The 14,294-nt window shown below is 32.3% G+C and overlaps 5 protein-coding genes across 5 annotated transcripts; 3 read left to right on the top strand and 2 right to left on the bottom strand.

The window, feature by feature from the left end:
- The first annotated feature begins 118 nt into the window (after positions 1–118).
- LOC136410503 (major facilitator superfamily domain-containing protein 9-like) lies at positions 119–2,088 on the top strand. The gene is made up of 3 exons (XM_066392698.1): positions 119–471; positions 615–746; positions 801–2,088. The coding sequence occupies exons 1-3, from the start codon at positions 424–426 to the stop codon at positions 1,845–1,847; spliced, it is 1,227 nt and encodes a 408-aa protein (XP_066248795.1). The 5' UTR covers positions 119–423; the 3' UTR covers positions 1,848–2,088.
- On the bottom strand, positions 1,921–2,914 carry Ercc1 (DNA excision repair protein Ercc1). The gene is made up of 4 exons (XM_066392705.1): positions 2,756–2,914; positions 2,425–2,705; positions 2,191–2,376; positions 1,921–2,137 (listed from the first exon to the last, which is right to left on the bottom strand). The coding sequence occupies exons 1-4, from the start codon at positions 2,820–2,822 to the stop codon at positions 1,952–1,954; spliced, it is 720 nt and encodes a 239-aa protein (XP_066248802.1). The 5' UTR covers positions 2,823–2,914; the 3' UTR covers positions 1,921–1,951.
- Positions 2,915–4,033: 1,119 nt separating this feature from the next.
- Positions 4,034–6,057, top strand: LOC136408795 (lipase 3-like). Its single transcript, XM_066389964.1, has 8 exons — positions 4,034–4,349; positions 4,404–4,516; positions 4,571–4,899; positions 4,959–5,205; positions 5,262–5,417; positions 5,481–5,559; positions 5,609–5,751; positions 5,809–6,057. Exons 2-8 carry the CDS (start codon positions 4,433–4,435, stop codon positions 6,001–6,003), a joined length of 1,233 nt encoding a protein of 410 aa, XP_066246061.1. The 5' UTR covers positions 4,034–4,349; positions 4,404–4,432; the 3' UTR covers positions 6,004–6,057.
- Positions 6,058–7,615: 1,558 nt separating this feature from the next.
- LOC136413055 (probable cytochrome P450 6a13) lies at positions 7,616–8,058 on the bottom strand. Its single transcript, XM_066396446.1, has 3 exons — positions 7,932–8,058; positions 7,789–7,878; positions 7,616–7,737 (listed from the first exon to the last, which is right to left on the bottom strand). Exons 1-3 carry the CDS (start codon positions 8,056–8,058, stop codon positions 7,616–7,618), a joined length of 339 nt encoding a protein of 112 aa, XP_066252543.1.
- A 2,298-nt stretch (positions 8,059–10,356) lies between these two features.
- Positions 10,357–10,764, top strand: LOC136412987 (tigger transposable element-derived protein 4-like). The gene has a single exon (XM_066396318.1). The coding sequence runs from the start codon at positions 10,357–10,359 to the stop codon at positions 10,762–10,764; it is 408 nt and encodes a 135-aa protein (XP_066252415.1).
- Positions 10,765–14,294: the final 3,530 nt, after the last annotated feature.

Below are 14,294 nucleotides of genomic sequence, written 5' to 3'. Positions count from 1 at the left end.
TTTTATAGCATTCAATTAGAAAAAGATAAGCGAACATCTCATTGCACTCAATTCCTAACCTTTAAACTTCGTAAAAGTTATTATTATTATATAGAACTACAAATTACAATATTTCTTGTATTGTAACTTGTAATTGTTTACTCTGCAAGTCGAGCAATTATTTATATAAATATGAGTGACCTGATCTGAACATTTTATAAACTCTTTTTGCCTTAACTAGATATTGCCCCTATTTTTACATTAATCTGCGAAAAAATGTCGACCCAATGATTCAAGTACCAGCACAACCTTCCCGGCTTTGATCCACACTAAACAGCACAATATATTATCTTAAATTTTATCAGCATTACCAAAAATGAAAAGTTATTTTTGTTTGTTTTACTAAGGATACTAACACAACCCACATTTTGTGGAGAGCTCAAAATGAGCACAGAAATTTCTGTAAGAAACCTGCAAACTATCCTGTCTTTGGTGAGTCTTATTTATTTTTTTTAAGCCCAATTATTGATGGCAAGGCAGATAAGTTAGGTAGGAGCGTAAAGTTCTTGTTAACTTGCAAATTGCTCCAAATCCATGAAAACTATGGTTCCACTAAACTACTTCCACTGTTACAGGACTCACTCAGCTATGGCCTTATTTACTACTTCATCTCACCTTACATTCTCAAGCTGGGAGGCTCTCATGTTGAAGTAGGCTTACTAACCATAGGCAACATTTTAGCTGATTTACTCTCACCAGACCTTTGTGTAAGTAGATAAATGATTCTTCAATATAGTAACAAAAATTGATTAAAATTTCAGAGCTTACTCATACATCTACATGGAAAGAAATTTACTCTTTTTCTCATTTTCAACACAGCATTACTTAGTCACATTCTGCTAGTGTTAACTAATAGTTATTGGTTTGTCATTTTAGTAAGGATTTTATTCAGCTTCACAAATCAGACTCAAAACTTGTGCCTCGAGCTGCTACTAAACAAAGCAGACTCTGAAGAAGACAAGAAAAAAATTAACACAAACTACAGCATTTTCAGTGGCTCTGGATATATTTTAGGGCCAATTATCAGCGGCTATATATTTGATTTTGGGTTTGGGTATATTGGGATTTTGGCTGCATGTTTGGCTTTCATTAATAGTCAATTATTGGTGGCTGTGAGTAAAGATGATAAAGATGATAAAGATGTTAATAGTGAGTATACCGAAGGGTCAATTGTGAGTAAAGCTTATGAGAAAATGATGAAAAATGTCCAAGAATTCAAGAAATGTAAACCAGAAATTCACTGGGATTTACTAGTTGTCAAATATTTGTTTGCAGGCAGTGTTATAATATTTTTCGCAAAATTCACTCAGATTTTAAAACACAACTTCCATTCCTCAAATATAGTTATAGGCTACACAACTGCCTACATTAATGCTCTAATATTTGCTATAACTTATTATGCAGACACATTTAAGATACAGGAAAAATTCTCTGTGCAATTTATAAGCGAGACTTCATTCCTATTGTTATCAATATTAATGTTACTAGCATGTTATGCGCCCTATTATGAAGTTTATATGGTTTTGCTAGCTCTGGTTATCGTTTTAAGGACTCTTGTGTTTTCTTTGTGGAAAGACTTATTTTTTGAACGCAAAAATGCGTCGTTGTCGAAGCTGAATAGCGCGGCAAGTGTGGCTGCTGGCCTTAGCATTCCTCTATTCTTTGGCATAGTTTGCAACCAAATTGCCCATAATGCTGTGATATTGTTCTCATGGGTGCCAATGTTTATTTGTTGGTTGATTTTTAAATTTTATTCAAGATGTCTGAGTGTCGTTGGACATAGTAAAGAGAACAAGAAAGACTCTTAAGGTACAAAAATATATGTATAGTTTTTTTATTGGTTTGTTTTTATTTATTATTCGAAAATGCCCTTAAAAATAGGTATATCACAGAAATAAATTACTGTAAAAAGTTACTTGCAGAAATTCTCTTTTAAAACTTTATACAATTTTTTAGCTTTCCTTGGCCCCAACCCTGGACATTCTGATAACTGTAATTCAGATGCTTTGCCAATGCCTTCAATAGTTTTAAATCTTGTTAATAAATTCATTGCATCTGTCTTGTTTATTGGCTTAATAGCAGTTAAAGCCTGAATTATCTGTAAATTAACAATAATTATTAACATTTAAATTTTCGTTTTTACAAACATACCTTCAAATATGGCAAGGACTCAGTTTTGCCCATCACATTATCTGGAGGTTTATTCTCATATATTTTATAAGTCTCAATTATCCTCCCTGCTTCCTCAGGACTCCATGCGAGAATAAGAGTCATGTCAGCAAGAATACACACTCTCGTTAGATTCTTCAGTGCATGATGAGGTTCTTTTATATCCACCTAAGCAAAGGTTTTAGTAATTTGATAAATTATTGCACAAGAACTTGCCTGCACTAACAATATTCTTAATCGATATCTATCCCTTAACAATTTTAATCTTTCATGAATGTAATCAGGATTCAAATTGTGGTATCTGAGCGACAAAAACAGGGCACATATTTGGGGTCCCATCTGATAATCAGGGACAATGTCTGCATATTCCCAAGTGACATGCAATACAGACTTTAATATTGGGTTTCCTTTTTGTTTGGGATTAACAAGGAGTGAATGAGGACTCGAACCTTCTTTAGATAGCTTCGAGGGACCTGGCTTTTCCTTAATTTCTGGGTCTACATGATACTTGAGGGTTAATTTTAATTTTAAAACAAGTATTTGTTACCTGAGTCGGTGAAATCTTTTGCAAACTCTGCAGCAATTTCTTGCATTTCTGCATTGTTTAAATCCATGATATCGAAATGCAAAATGAGATTTAACGCTTGTAGTTTATTACGGAATAAAGAAGACAATAAAGGAGATTCATTAATATTTTAATTTGAGCACAATAATAATAAACAAATAATTTAACCTCAAATTCTTCCGACTGCCTCATAAATTTCCTAACGTCATAAGTTGAGAAATACATTTGTATTTGTGTCTCTTTCCATTATTTATCAATGAACAAAGAAAACATCACTACCCATTGGCCAACAACAATATGACGAAGACATTCCTAGCTCATGTCGACGATGTATACAAAATATTAAGTTTGCATTTTTTAATTTCTTTTTTTATTGACGTCGATAATTACTATTAATCGAAACAAGATAATTATGAAACTACTAAAAAAACACGTAAATTAGTACGTTACAACTTCATCAAGCCGTAATGTTCTCCCACTACCTGATTCACTACCTCCTTCAAAACTTGAGGTTTGCAATATTCTTCCACTCAGCTGAACTCTTCTGAGAACAACTCTGAGAAATATAGCTCCGATATTTTCGTGGAGAAACCCTCCATTGGTATCGAGGAAAATTATATGAAGAGCTGATCCACAAACGATTGAAACTGCAACAGAATTTAATAACTAGTTTTGTCACCTAAATAAGTTAATACAGGGATTTTATCCTTGTCAGTGAGAGACAGCTTTATGACATGACTGGACTCGAGCTGATGGACTTTTATTATTTGATCATAATTCACCTGTATGATCTGCAAAGCCCTCTTTTCTTTGCCCAGCTTGTTGCGCTCATCTTGTTACTTGATGTGTTGTTGCTCTTGGATGTGGGCATTGGCCTGTTGAAGAATGCGGCTTTATTCAGCTTATATCCTGATGGTTCAGAGGCATGACTTTCCGAATTAATTAACATATGTGTGCCTACCTGAACCGTCAGTTTGCTGGCAAGACTGTATTAACTTTTTCAGCTTATCACAGCTATTTTTGATGATATTTCTTCGCTTCTTCTCAGCTTTTGTGAGCTTCACGTCTTTGCTTTCTGTAACTTATGGATGAGAAGCGAGGCTTCATTGTTGTCAAAAATAGAAGAAAGAGTCATTGGATATTATTTTTGATAAAGGCATATTATCATGGCTCGTTCCTCTTCGAACTATCTACAATCATACATATCATTTAGTAAGCAGGGCTGATGTATTATAGATACGTCTGTATTTTCCTTCACATGTGACTGATTTATGGTGAGAATTTTGAAGGAAAAGTTTTCGTCATTAATGTTGTTCAGAGGCCAAATTACATGATCTAGGTGGGTTAATTGAATTGATAATGACCTATGCACGGTTGATCCCCAGAAATACATTAAACTGACGTAGTAAGAGGTAATTAAACGTAAATAAGTAATTAAAGGTATTAATGGTCAAAGGTACCTAAACAAAAAGTTTTGGCAACATTTGTTTAATGGTACAGAATAGTTAGGTATTGATGTCCAAATAAACGAAGTTAATTGGGTAAACTGGTGCCCCAAATTAAGGAAGTTAACTGGGTAAGTTCCCGTAATCTTTTCGAAACATATCAGATTTTTATATGCTTTTTTTAGTTTGAATTAGGAAGAAAAATCTCAGCCATATGCCATTAACAACACTCTTGCTGATATTATTTTTAAGCTTTCATTGCACTAAGGGATATCATCCAGAAGTGGCTTTATCCTTCGTATGTCACCTATACACTAACATATTTGCAATTTTCCTGAATTAAAATCTCCAGGAAGAGAGAGCCAGGTATCATGGATATCCAGTGGAAGTTTATCAAGTGGAAACTGAGGATGATTATTTGCTAATGCTCTATCGCATTCCCTACGGGGCAGGCCAAAAACACAGTGAAAGTCGGAACAAAAGTGCAATTTTGATTCTACATGGCAATGGAGGGACACCTCACAATTTCTTGGTTTTGGGCAAAGAGAAAGCTGCAGCTTTCTATTTTGCCGACAAGGGTCTGGATGTGTGGTTGCTCGCCTCCAGAGGAATTTTCGGGACTTTTAAGCAGAAACACAAAAAATATGACTGGAACAAAGATCCTGAATTCTGGAATTTTAGGTTAAATTTCGTTGGAACTCCTGTGGAATCATGTGTATAGGTTCAAACTTATCTTTTAGTTACCATGAAATTGGGATCTACGACGTGCCTGCAGCAATAGATTTCATCTTAAATGCTACTGACCAAAAGAAAGTAACTTTAATAGGACATTCTTCAGGAGGAATGGTGTGCTTCTGCCTCTTTTCAGAAAAACCCGAATATGTCGACAAAGTGAAGCTTCAAATCAACTGGGGCAGCTCTCCCATAATAGAAAAGCTCGACTTCCCGTTCCTTGTTTTTCTAACCTCATTATCATCTCTAGTGAAAGTGAATATTGATGTTTTATTAACCCAAATTTGTTATTAACTTAAACATTACTTAAGGGCCTTATAAATTACTTGGGCTTAGTGGAACTGCCCTTTCACAGCGAAATTCTATCGGTATTGCAGGAGTGGTCTGAAGATCCTTATTGGAAGCAATTATGCGTTTTTGTAATTCAGTCGGTTGGAAGTCGCAAATCTGTCTTACAACGTCTTCAGGTTGGTGAAAGGAGTTATATAGAGGAATAACTATCTAATTGTTTTTGATGAATGTTTATATAGGATGTGGAACTCATTGTTATGAGTATTCCTCGATTCTCTCTTCGCCAGGAGAAGCATCTATTGGATGCTATCTATTATGGTAAGTCTATAATTAACTAGTTACGAAATGAGGTGTATATGATTTTTAGGCGGGGCTAGAAAGTATGACTTTGGCCAGAAAAAAAATATGGAAGTATACGGACAGCCTTTGCCTGGCGAATACAATTTATCAGCTACAACCGTTCCTACAGCTTTCTTTGTAGGATCGAATGATGGTTTTATTGGAAAATTGGTAAAAATTTTTCTAGCAATAAAAATGAAATTTCTGTATTAAAATTCCCAAAAATAGGACGTGGAATCCTCGATAAGACGATTACCAAACACTATATTTTACGAGGAGGTGCAGTTTGACAAATTTAACCATTTGGATTTCATTTTTGCCCATAATGCCTCGGAACTTGTCTACGAGCCAACGTATCAATTGATTAGGAATATCGACATGGGAATTATCCCTCCAAAAGTAAAGGTACCACCTGAGAGCTAAACAAAACTATATAATCTTTAAACATTCACAGTCTCATTAAATAATATAATTTTTTATGTGTTTTTTTAAAATAAGGTGTCCTTCACCATCCTATCAAGAAATTAAATGCACGCCTAAGTATGTACCTGGTTGTTAATACTGAACTTCCGTAATCAAAGAATACTCCATGTTAATTATAGTTAATTTAAATGTCGAGTGGAGGGTTAATGTGAATGTTTCAAATGCGTAATTTGAAACATTCAAATTAACCTTTTACTTCTTACATAACACAAATAGTCTCTACCATCCTTTTTCTTACTGTCATCTATATTTGACGACCCCCACGTGCCTTCAAAATCTTTCTCTTTCTTCTTCTTGTGACTTCTTTAAAAGTGTTATTAACAATTAAGTAAAAAATACTAATAGTTAAGATTTATGATCAATTCTATTGCCCTCCCACAGGAGCTTTCTTTTTGTTTATTGATAGACTGATAAGCTCTCTTGAATAAACTCAGCTGTCTTTAATTTCATTTGGTAAAAAGGGGTCTGAGTCAATTTCTATGGATCTATATTAGTCTAACGAAACCTAAAAATCGATTGTAACTGATAAGTTTAGCCGATTGAATATTTGTAATTTGGAGGTATAGTAGAGGAGTCTTAAAAAGTTCTTTGTCTACTGTTGTCCCTAAATTTAGTAGCTACAACTAAAAGTTCTTCTTTTAAGACTTTGAATATTCCAACCAGGAGACTTTTTGGGGTTACTTTTGGAACCACCATCTTGTTGGATTTTTCCTTCGATATTATAATATATACTAGAATTTGGATTTATTTAAGTGGATGAATAACACAGAATTGAAGTTGAGGGGTTTAAGAGTCAGTAGTAATTTCACTTAATGTAGTTACAATCTGAAACACGTAGAGAACTTTTTCAACTCCCCCGCCTTGGTTCTTAGTCCCTAAACAAATATTTTCTATTCTTGAATAGAAATCATGTTGAATAACAGAAAACTCTAAAGCCCCAATGCACTAAAGGGTAAACACATTTATGAAAGTCGACGTAGATGCGAACAAACAACTCAAAATAGATCGCATTGTTTTGAAAGCGGGCAAATACTGGCTTGGCCATTTGCTATTTGAAGAGAGCAAAAATGGAAAATATACACGAGTTTTCAAATTCTTTACACAATAATAATAACGCCTTTTCCATTCTATTTTAATTTGTATGTAATAAATCTCCTTTCATTTTTGTTAACTGCTATAGTATGTTAACCCAATTGAACCAACCGAACCTTGATAAATAATGGTTAGGTTCGCAATCAGATAATCGTATATTTAAATCATTTAACTTGTTGAATAGCGCGTTTTCCTTTTGATTATAATATTTAACAAAAATATTTATTAACATCCAAGTTGAATATTTTATATTTTCGTTGCCTTCATCATTACTGAATGCTTAAATTAAGTTAAAGACATTCCTCTAGCATACTCTAGAGGTTTCTCATTTGCGCTGCCGTCCAAAGCAAGCCGAAAGTCTTTGAGAATGAGGATCGAAGATCAATATAAGTTTTGTCTGCAATTCTCTATGTCGCTTACCTATGCAAAGTCTAAATCTATCACCAAATGAAATACTCGTTTATGCGCTGTTAGATCTTGCGGCTATTCTCTCTGGAGGGATAATTTCTGGGTTAAATTGTTTAGAATTGAGGTAAAATTTCGGATCCCAATGCAAACTAGTTACGGTAATCACACGGGTTCCTGTTGCAGGGCAAATTTGTTACCTCTGGTTTCCAAAAGTATAAATCTTACCTTTACTCAGTGTAATGTTACTGGCAACATTGTAATCCTTGACGGAAGCTCTTGTTATTATGGACAAAATCGAATATCTCCTAAGAGTTTCTTAGGAAATAAATTATTTAATAATAGACTTTAAATTATCTTTCCGTAAACACCTTTCAAGACCTTCTTTAAATATTCCACTTCCGAAATACTCTGGTAAGTAATTTGTTTTTTACTTTTGTTTAACGAATCCAAAATTTCCTTTCGTAAGTTCTCTTGGATTTTAGGATGTGTTGTCATGGTGAAGCACGTGGTATTTGAGGAGGTTTCATATCCACCCGTGTATATCACAAAGGCATTGTTGATCAATTCCATTTTTGGAATATCCAATAATAGTGATAAGTATTTCTGTATACCTATACGTAAGTACATAAGTATCTTTACTTTGATTATTGTTAGATTCTGAAGTGCCCGAAAGGAAACTTTTCCTAAATTGCATCAAAAGCTGCGAGAAGTCAATCCTCCGAAAACCAGTTTTCACTGTGTATTCTATTGAAGATTTGATTAGTGCTGGAAATTATATGAAATCAACTAAAGGTTAATCAATAGGTTCGCATTTAAATTACCTACTTACGCAAGAAATACGAGTATACTTTTGAAGGAAACATGCGATGTCCGCATTTCCCAAGGAAATCAGACGATAATATCATTTCAATGGTACGTTTCTAAACTTCGGGCTTCAATAAAGAGCTCTTCCAATTTCTTTTAAAAATTGCGAGAATTTAAAAGAAAATCGTTTAAAGTAATTCGTGTTTTATGGTTTATTTGAAAATTTATTACACAAATTTAGGTAAGTATAGTGTTATTTTGTAGACAATAAGGTGAAGGAACATTTTAATATTCTACATATTCATTTTAGATTATTGTAAGAATGTATTCATATCATTATGCAGAACCAGTTTAATGAGATTCAAAATTCTTTAACAATTTTTTTACTATAAAACTAATTTTCTTAATAATATGGTGCATAAACAATTTCTTGTATCTCATGAATTTAAAGTTTTGTCTTCGGTGTGAAGTATTGACACAATTTTCATGATATATTGAGATTTTTCTAACTTAACAAATAAAATAATTTCTAGCCAGTATCAACTTTTGCAATAAGTCTTTTACAGGAATTCCTACTTTGAGCAAATTTATAAAATGAAAATATGTTTTTAGTCAGTAGCAGCAAAAGTCTTAATCTTTTTTACAGCATCAGACATCTTTTTTAAGAGTTAAAATTTAAACGTCGATCTTTCTTAAGTTCATGTTGAGGATTTCGAAGGATATTAGAATTATGGTAAGTCCAAAGGCCACTTTGACAATGATGTTAGTGGTAAATCTAGTCACAATATCCTTCATATCAAACTTTTGACTAAGTTCTGCATTTTTTTTAACAATTTGATTCATTATTTCCCTTTTGCTCATTATTATTCCAAACATTTGTTTTAGTTTCCCTGCAAGGGCCGCATTATTTGTTTTGTATATCGGTGGAAGGAATATTTTGCTGACCTAACGTAAAAATGGGAGTCATCTTTGTCCTTTGCTTCTTCTATTGATCACCTCCAACGAAAAAGACGTTTATCGTAAGTACGCCTTTTTCGTGATAGTGGATTCTATGTCCCCCAAAGGAATTGATCTCTGTCACCATTAAACGTTTTATCAAATTTGTGTTTATGGGTATGTAAATTGGTGCTCATACTACTTAAATACTAACCGCTTTCAATCCCTCGGATTGGGCTCTTTGCTACAAGGTTAATTTTTATAATTTGACAATTAACTAAGAGTTTATTGTTGAAGCTAGGAAAAAATTGTTTATACAGTGTGTCCTAAATACCATAGAATACCATTGCTATCTCCTAAACGGTGAGTGTTACAAGGTCGGTTAAATTAGAGAAAATGTGTCAAACTTGAAGTTTAGTTAATATTCGAAAACGGTGTTGGCAAATGTTTCTTATTTTCTGAGATATTGGGAAAAATCTGAATGTCAAAATGTTATTTTCATAATAAATTGAAAACTAAAGATTTTTCAAAAAAATGTTTCATATAAAAGTTTTACATTTTCTTGGTCTCTTTAATGTGAGATTTTCTAAATTTTATAGTTGATTTAGTTCTCAAGATAATGACTTCAACTTTTTTTTTTTTTAATATGGACGTAGATAAATTTTGGCATATTTTGAAAGTACTCATTAAGGATTTTTCAACGATGTATCACATGACAAAATTTTCCGGTGTTTTGGTTTAAAAAAGACTATTATCAGAGTTTTTGTTATAAATGTGAACAGAATTTTATTACAAATATGAATATAATTACTCATTTACATTACATACATAGGTATGTAAGTATTTTCTAATGTTTTTTTTAAAATTTGAATCAAGATAAGACATAGTCTGGGAGAAAATCTGTTGCGAGAGTACAGTCGTGGACGAAGATAATGTGGAAACATGGAAGTAAACCATTTTGCCGCAACTTTTTCGCGTTACACTGCAAAAATTGTTTTCAACGCTGATGAAACCAGACTTTTTTTAAAATGCTTAACGGAAAAAATACTAGTCATGAAAAACTATAAATGCTATGATGGGAAACTTAGTAAGGAAAGAGTAACTCGTTTACTAGCAGCAAACATGGACGGCAGTGAAAAAAGAAAAATTGTGTTAATTGGAAAAAATGTACAACCAAGATGTTTCAAAGGAGTGAAATGGTTACCAGTGGTTTATTATAATAACAAAAAAGCCTGGATGACTGGAGAGATCTTTGAAACGTGGCTTATGAAAGTAGGAGGCAAATTTACAAAAAAAAAAGAAAAGTTCTATTTCTATCAAATAACTGTCCTGCTCACCCTCGAATTCAAAGCAAACTTAAAGCAATTGAACTGCAGTTTTTCCCGCTTAAACGTGACGTCAAAAATGCAATCTCTTGATCAGGGCATTATAAAAAGCTTTAAGGATCATTACAACCGATGAATCCTGATTAAATTGTTTGATTCATACGATCAATTCAATCAGATACAATCTAAAATTGATCTACTTGATTGCTTAAAAGTTGCATAGTCGATGTGGACGAGCAATTTTACGGAGAAAACTATCCAGAATTGCTTTAAAAAAGTAGGTTTTGGAGAATTCTTAAATGGCGAAGACAATGTGGAGGATGATCTTCCATTTTCAGAACTGTATCGCAAACTAATTGCTAATGCAGATTTTACGTCGGACATTTAAAAAAATAATATTAACAGCCCATTTAACGATTGGATTAATATAGGCAATATAGATAATGCTTTGTCACAAAAATTTTTAAATGTTGATGAAGATATCATAACAAACGAATTTGCCACCGATAAAGACATTATTGATAGCGTTAATAAAATTTTCTTCTACCGAAGAACAAGAATTTCTATCTGAAGTAGATGATGACGTCGAGGAAGTTGAAATAACTAAGCTGTCTACTCGAGAAATGCGAAGTGCAATTGAAGTACTAAAAAACTTTTTAACTACGAGTGAATGCACTGATTCTGTTCATTTTTCATTAAATAATGTTGAAATTTTTTTTGAAACTACTAGTAGCAAAATTGTTTGCCAAAGTTCAATTATTAATTATTTAATATGACTCTTGATATAAGCTATAGCTTATATAAAGAGGCAGCAATCATGTACAAGATGTTTCAATTTGGAGTGTTTTGACAGGAAAAACCTATTTTCTGACCAAATAGTGGAAGACTGATTTAGGTGTCACTGACTCGATTTTTGAGAAATGTTTAATGCCAAAAATCGTTTCCCGATATCGTCACAGTTCACTAAGATATAAAAGGCTTTTCGAGTTTTGCCCAAATTGAAAACCGCCAATAACTTTCTTATTTATTAAAATATTGGAATTGCGTAAAAGCATTATTATACCACTTTTTTGAGAGGAATCTAATGGAGTGCTTAAATTTTTCCTGCAAATTGCTACAAATTCATTTTCTCAAACATAAATTATACGTGGCCATAGCATAAAAAAATAGACAATTTTAAACCCTTTTCAACGATATATATAAATTTAATATTTATTATCGAAAATAACGGAAATACAACGTATTCATTTTTTTGACATTAGTTGGCTATGAAAATTGCTGTTAAAGGCGTTGAGTTCTTATATAACAGTATAAATAATAAATGTATATAATATACAATACAGTTGCGCACATAAGTATTTAGAAATGGCTGTGTTTTATTTTAAATTTCGTATAATTGGTTAAAAAGGTTACAAATTGAGTGGCAATTATTAAAAACATTAAAATTTCAGTATTAAGGTTATTTTAAATGTTTAATAAAAATTCGAATTATAACTTACAGTGTGGTAAGGGTAGTGGTAGTGTAATAAGTTGATCAAAAGCGATGTGTGTCAATAAACGATAAACAAAAGTATTTTGAAATCATATTCATACGTCAAAATTCTTTAATTGCACCTAAAATTGAAATTTATTTCATGAATAAATCAAATCGGGAGTGTTATTAATTAATTAATTTTTACTAGTTTACATTTAAAAGTCGTTATAATAGAATAATTAACCAGCTAAAAATGAAAATTAAAGAAATTAGGTTACCAGAACGCGAGCTTATGGTTAAACTACATCTGGATGGTCAAATTTACTAACAAATAAGTGAAACCTTGGGAAAATCTATTTCTTCAGTTCAGTTGGATATATGATAAAGAAGTTTAAAATTGTTAATTTGATCAGAAATAAGTCCAGAGAGAGACGTCCAAAAAGGACTCACGGATCGGGAGGAGAGAAAAGTTGTACAAGAAATTTTAAAAAATCCTCATAAAAGTGCCAAAAATCTTGTTGCTGATATTGAATAAATTTCTGGAAAGTCAGTTAGTACCGAGACAATCAAATTTGTATTAAGAAAAATAAACTATGCGGGAAGAATAGCTAGGAAAAAGCCTTTCATTAGTAAAGTTAACCGTCGCAAAAGACTGTCTTTTGCAATGGAACGTCGTAACAACCCGATAGAATTTTGGACATGCATTATTTAGTCCGATGAGACGAAAATAAATTTATTTGGTTCCGATGTACGGCAGTTTGTGTGGCGAAGACCAGGAACCGCGTTCAAAAAAGAAAATCTGCTTCCAAAGGTCAAACATGGGGGAGGTTCGGTGATGTTATAGGGTGTACGGCTGCCAATGGTGTGGGTAATTTACATATTATAAATGGAATTATGGATAAAATGATGTACATTAATATTCTAAAACAACATTTGACTAGTAGTGCTCAAAAAATAGGTCTTCAAGGAAATTGTTTGTTCCAGAATGATAATGACCCCAAACATTCGACTAGAATGGTCCAAAAGTGGTTATACTCCAAAATGCCTTCGTACAACTCCTCAGTCATGGGATCTCAACCCCATTGAGCATCTTTGGCAAATTTTAAAAAATCGAATAAGCAAACACAAGATCTCCAACAAAATAGACTATATTGCGACTATTCATGAAGAAAGGAGTAAAACTGACGTTCAAAAACTTAAAAAATTTGTCGATTCGATGCCAAAATGGTTAGAAGTCGTTATCAAAGCTAAGGGTTATTCGACTAAATATTAAAAATTTTAATATAGATTTTGCTTTTTCTGATTAATTTTAAGAAAAAATTTCCAAATGCTTTTGTGTCATTAGTTTTATGTATGTTTAATTAAATATTTAATGTCATTATTTTCGTAAATACCATACTGTTCAGAAATATGTTAAATGTATTAATAAATAACCGCTTTTGTTATTAACAGTATGTTCTTTTCTGATAAATAGAAAATAAGATCATTTTTAATAAAAATAATAATAAAAATAACATTTCCAAAATACTTATGTGCGCAACTGTATACAGGTTGGTGACGATTTCGATGTATCATTATTGGGATCTCGAAAAGTAGAATAGATAGAGAGAAAGTTAAATTAGAAAAAGGTTGCGCATTTTAGGGCCTTCTCACATCAGCTTTTTAAAAAAGCAAAATATCCTGTTAATTTTGAAATATCTGAAAAAAATGAAAATCATCAATTTTGTTTTTTACTATTTTTTTTACTATTATAAGGAGTAGAAATATGAATTTTGGTGTACATACTTAATTCGATAAGAAGAGTAAATTGACATTAGAATAAAGACGGTATATGTTATAATTTTGAAGATACGGCACCCAACTTTCGTTTTTCTTCTGGATGCCATGCTTCATTTTTATTGGATAGAGCGTCGGATAGAGCGGAAAATTTCCTTTATAAATATGTGCAACACATTACAAAATATTTTCAAAAAATCCCATAAAAAAATAAAATTTCTAATCGCCGTCACCATTTCACTTTTGATACAGATATTTTTTATATCGAATGGGCCATGAGAAAAAAAAAGAACTGCTTTACTGTGACGTTTATTCGAATTGAAAATAATTACGCCTTATTCAAATCTGAATTCAATCTGTTTTTGCAAAATGTGCAGTGTACTAAAATGTTTTCAAATGAAGAAAAACAGGATATG

The sequence above is a fragment of the Euwallacea similis genome, chromosome 1 (genome assembly GCF_039881205.1).
Source record: "Euwallacea similis isolate ESF13 chromosome 1, ESF131.1, whole genome shotgun sequence".
NCBI lineage: Eukaryota > Metazoa > Arthropoda > Insecta > Coleoptera > Curculionidae > Euwallacea > Euwallacea similis.
The sequence above is the reverse complement of the archived record's forward strand: the minus strand, read 5'-3'. Positions and strand labels throughout refer to the sequence as shown.